Below are 3078 nucleotides of genomic sequence, written 5' to 3'. Positions count from 1 at the left end.
GGGAATAAACCGGCCGCGGCGGCGGGGCCGCGAGTGCGGAGCCCGGGGAAGGTGGGACCGCACGGAGCTCCCCTGCCTCCAGCGCCCCCCCCACCCTCCGCCTCCGCTACCATTTTTCCATCCCCCCCCCTCACCCCGCACCTTGTCGGTAGCTTTGTTTGCTTAAGCATCTCAGTGGCTTCGCACAGCAAAGTGTGTGTGTGGGTCTGTGCTTGTTGATTCCACCCCCCCCCGCCCCCAGTGGATTATTTTTGAAGTGGAAGGTGGGGTGCGCGGCCGCGGGGTGGGATCTGGCCGGGGGGAGCCTGGAGGATGCAAGATGTTTGACTTCTTTATTTTTCTTTCTTTTCTTTTTGCTGGGGAGGGGGAAGACGAGGAGTCGAGCGCCGGTACAGGCGGAGGAACTGGGTGTTTGGAAGATGTTGCAAACCATTGACTGGAGCGTTTGAAAGGGAGATCGACTGCTTTGCCTTTTTTTTTTTGCCTTTTTCTTCCCCTCCCCCCTTCCCCACCTCTCCGGAGGGGTAGGGATGTGTGTGATCAGGGAGTGGAAACAAATATGTCCTTATTTTCAATGCCCCCTTTGAAAGAGAAGAAGTAAATGCTCCTTGCAAAATGTTCCTAACCTGCGAAGGGACCTTCGGAATTGTTCCAGCCACCATGGATTACAATGGGGAAGCCAGGCCGGGGGATTTTCATGCTGGCTATCAAGAAATCGAAGGGATAAACTTGGGATACTTACAGATCAATGGCACCCAGATGTTTGCTTTGGCCCAGGTCCTCAGCGACCTGTTTAAGGATATCCCCAGGACCACCATCAGCAAGAAGATGGAAACCTTAAAGATAAAGAGCCGACGCTGCGATCTCAAAGAGCTCCGGACCCTCAAAGCCATCAACTCGGTGCCCACCCGCGCAGTGAAGTGTTCCCTCATCTCCAAGGCGGACCTGGAGGCTCTTTGCACCTCCTGCAAGAGCCTCAGCCCCCGGAGGAGGAAGAGGAAAAGGAAAAGCAAGAGGAGGGAGCAGCTGCTGCTGCCGGACCCGGGGGAGCTCTTCCCCTGTCCCCGGCCCCAGCTGCTGCCGCCCTGCAGAGCCGGCGGCTGCTGCTCCCCCCCAGCCCCCGCCCGCCCCAAACTGCCCCCCGCTTTCCCCAAGCCGCGCTCGGCACCGGCCGCGCTGCTCCCGCAGCCTTTCCACAGGGCCTTCCCCGCCTTCGAGAAGCCGCCTCGGGGCCGGAGGGGTTACGCTCTGGCGGGTCGGGGGGGGCTCTTTGCCGGTGTCCTGGCCGGGTACCCCCGCGACTTGACGCTGCTGCATCCCGCGGCCGCGCATCCCGCCGTGCATCCCGCCGCGCTCGCCCAGCCGGGCCGGCGCAAGCGGGGGCCCTGCTGTGCCAAGGGGCTCTTCCCGGCGGAGAAGGGGTCCGCGGCCGCCAAGAAAAGCCGCTCCTCCGTCTTCCCCGGCTCCAAGAGGCAGGGAACCTCCGCCGGCTACTCCAGCGACTCGGACTCCAGCCTGGACTTCGGTGGGTCCAGCCCCGCCACGTCCAGCGACTCGTCGGAGGAGGAGGAGGAAGAGGAGGAGGAGGAGGAGGAAGGGGACAGCTCGTGCAGCAGCGAGGAAGGCAGCTCCTCGGAGTCGGAGAGCAGCTCGCTGTGCAGCGGGGACTCGGTGCAGAGCACCCGGTACAGACAGGCGGCTCTGCCCCGCTTCCAGCCGCAGCCCCCCCGGGAGCCCCTCAGTGAGGAGCGCCCCGCCGAGCCCCCCCTGAGCGTGGGCAAAGCCCTGCGCCCCGACCCCAACCTCCTCTTCCTCTCGCAGCAGCTCTGGGCCAGGACTTTGCGAGCATCAACTTTGGAAAGTTTGAGCCCGGTTCTAGCCCTAGGCTCAGGGGCCCAGCCGCTGCCGGAGCTGTACGCAAAGCAGGAGGCCTCCCCTTCCTCCTCCTCCTCCTTCTCCTCCTCCTCCTCCCCCCCTCCCTCCCCGAGCAGCACCCCTGGGGGGGCTCCGCAACAAAAGGAGGGAGGCTTTGGGGACGCGGAGCCCTGCGCCAAAGGGAAGGATTTGCACAAAGATGCCTCGAACAATAGAGCCTCGTTAGGCCCCAGTGACCAGGCAGAGAGGCAAAGCGGAGCTTTAACCGGGCGAGCGCCTTCCCCAGAGCCGGTCCCGGGCTCGGCCCCGCAGCCCCCGGCTCAGGAGCCGCCGGGGAACCTCGACCCGTCCCCAGCCGGGGAAACGGGGGAGCCCCGGCGGGAGCACTTTGACCGGCTGATCCGGCAATCCAAGCTGTGGTGTTACGCCAAAGGGTTCAACCTGGACGGGAAAAGTTTGCGGCACGGAGGGAGGACGGAGCCTTGTAAAGCCGCAGAGCTCAAATCCTCCGGCTCCAAAAGAGCAGAGAGCCCCAGCACCTTGTCAAACAAAGCTTTGAAAGGCAATGGCTCGGAAAGGAATGCCAAGCGCAGACGCCTTGCCAGAGGCGCTGAGGCAGAAAGGCAACAGAGCTCCTCTAAAGGGAGGCCACAAAAGACTCCGAGGAGAAATGCCAAAAAGGGAAACACTCACTGCAAACGCCTCGGCAGCGCCGGGCCCACCCCGCCTCGGAATTCCTTCAGCCTCATGGGCAACTTCCCCTGTATTCCCTCCCTGGTCGTGGGGGAAGATGGGGACCTGTGTCCTGCCTCCTCCTTGGGGGTTAAAAACTCCTGGGTCCTCTCCAAAACTCACCCGCTGTGGAGCTGGCACTTGGGGGGCAACGCCATCCCGGTGCCCCCCAGCCTCAAATTCCGGGGCTATAGCTTGGAGGATCTCTAAGGACAGCGCACGGCCCGGAGGAAAGGTTTACATGCAACAGATGAGAGCTGCAGAGGGGGCGGGAAGGGGTCCCGGGCGGGGCGGCCGGGCCGGGGTGCCCCGGGGGCTAAGGGGGGGCCGGCGGACCCTCCGTCCCGCCGACCCCCGGGGCCGCTCCCGCTGGGGGTGTCCGGGTGGGAGGTGGGTGCCCGGAGGAGCCTTGGGGGTCCCGGGGGGGTGCGGAAGCGTTTCGGGGGGGGGTGCGAGTGTATGCACGGCTTC

General features: G+C 64.2%; 1 protein-coding gene across 1 annotated transcript; it reads left to right on the top strand.

Moving 5' to 3' along the window:
• Window positions 1–615: 615 nt before the first annotated feature.
• EPOP (elongin BC and polycomb repressive complex 2 associated protein) lies at window positions 616–2817 on the top strand (the record flags this gene model as incomplete). The annotated part of the gene is made up of 1 exon (XM_080359785.1): window positions 616–2817. One exon carries the CDS (start codon window positions 616–618, stop codon window positions 2815–2817), a length of 2202 nt encoding a protein of 733 aa, XP_080215911.1.
• Between the last annotated feature and the right edge of the window lie 261 nt (window positions 2818–3078).

Source organism: Nesoenas mayeri, assembly GCF_963082525.1.
Source record: "Nesoenas mayeri genome assembly, chromosome: 26".
Taxonomy (NCBI): domain Eukaryota; kingdom Metazoa; phylum Chordata; class Aves; order Columbiformes; family Columbidae; genus Nesoenas; species Nesoenas mayeri.
The sequence above is the reverse complement of the archived record's forward strand: the minus strand, read 5'-3'. Positions and strand labels throughout refer to the sequence as shown.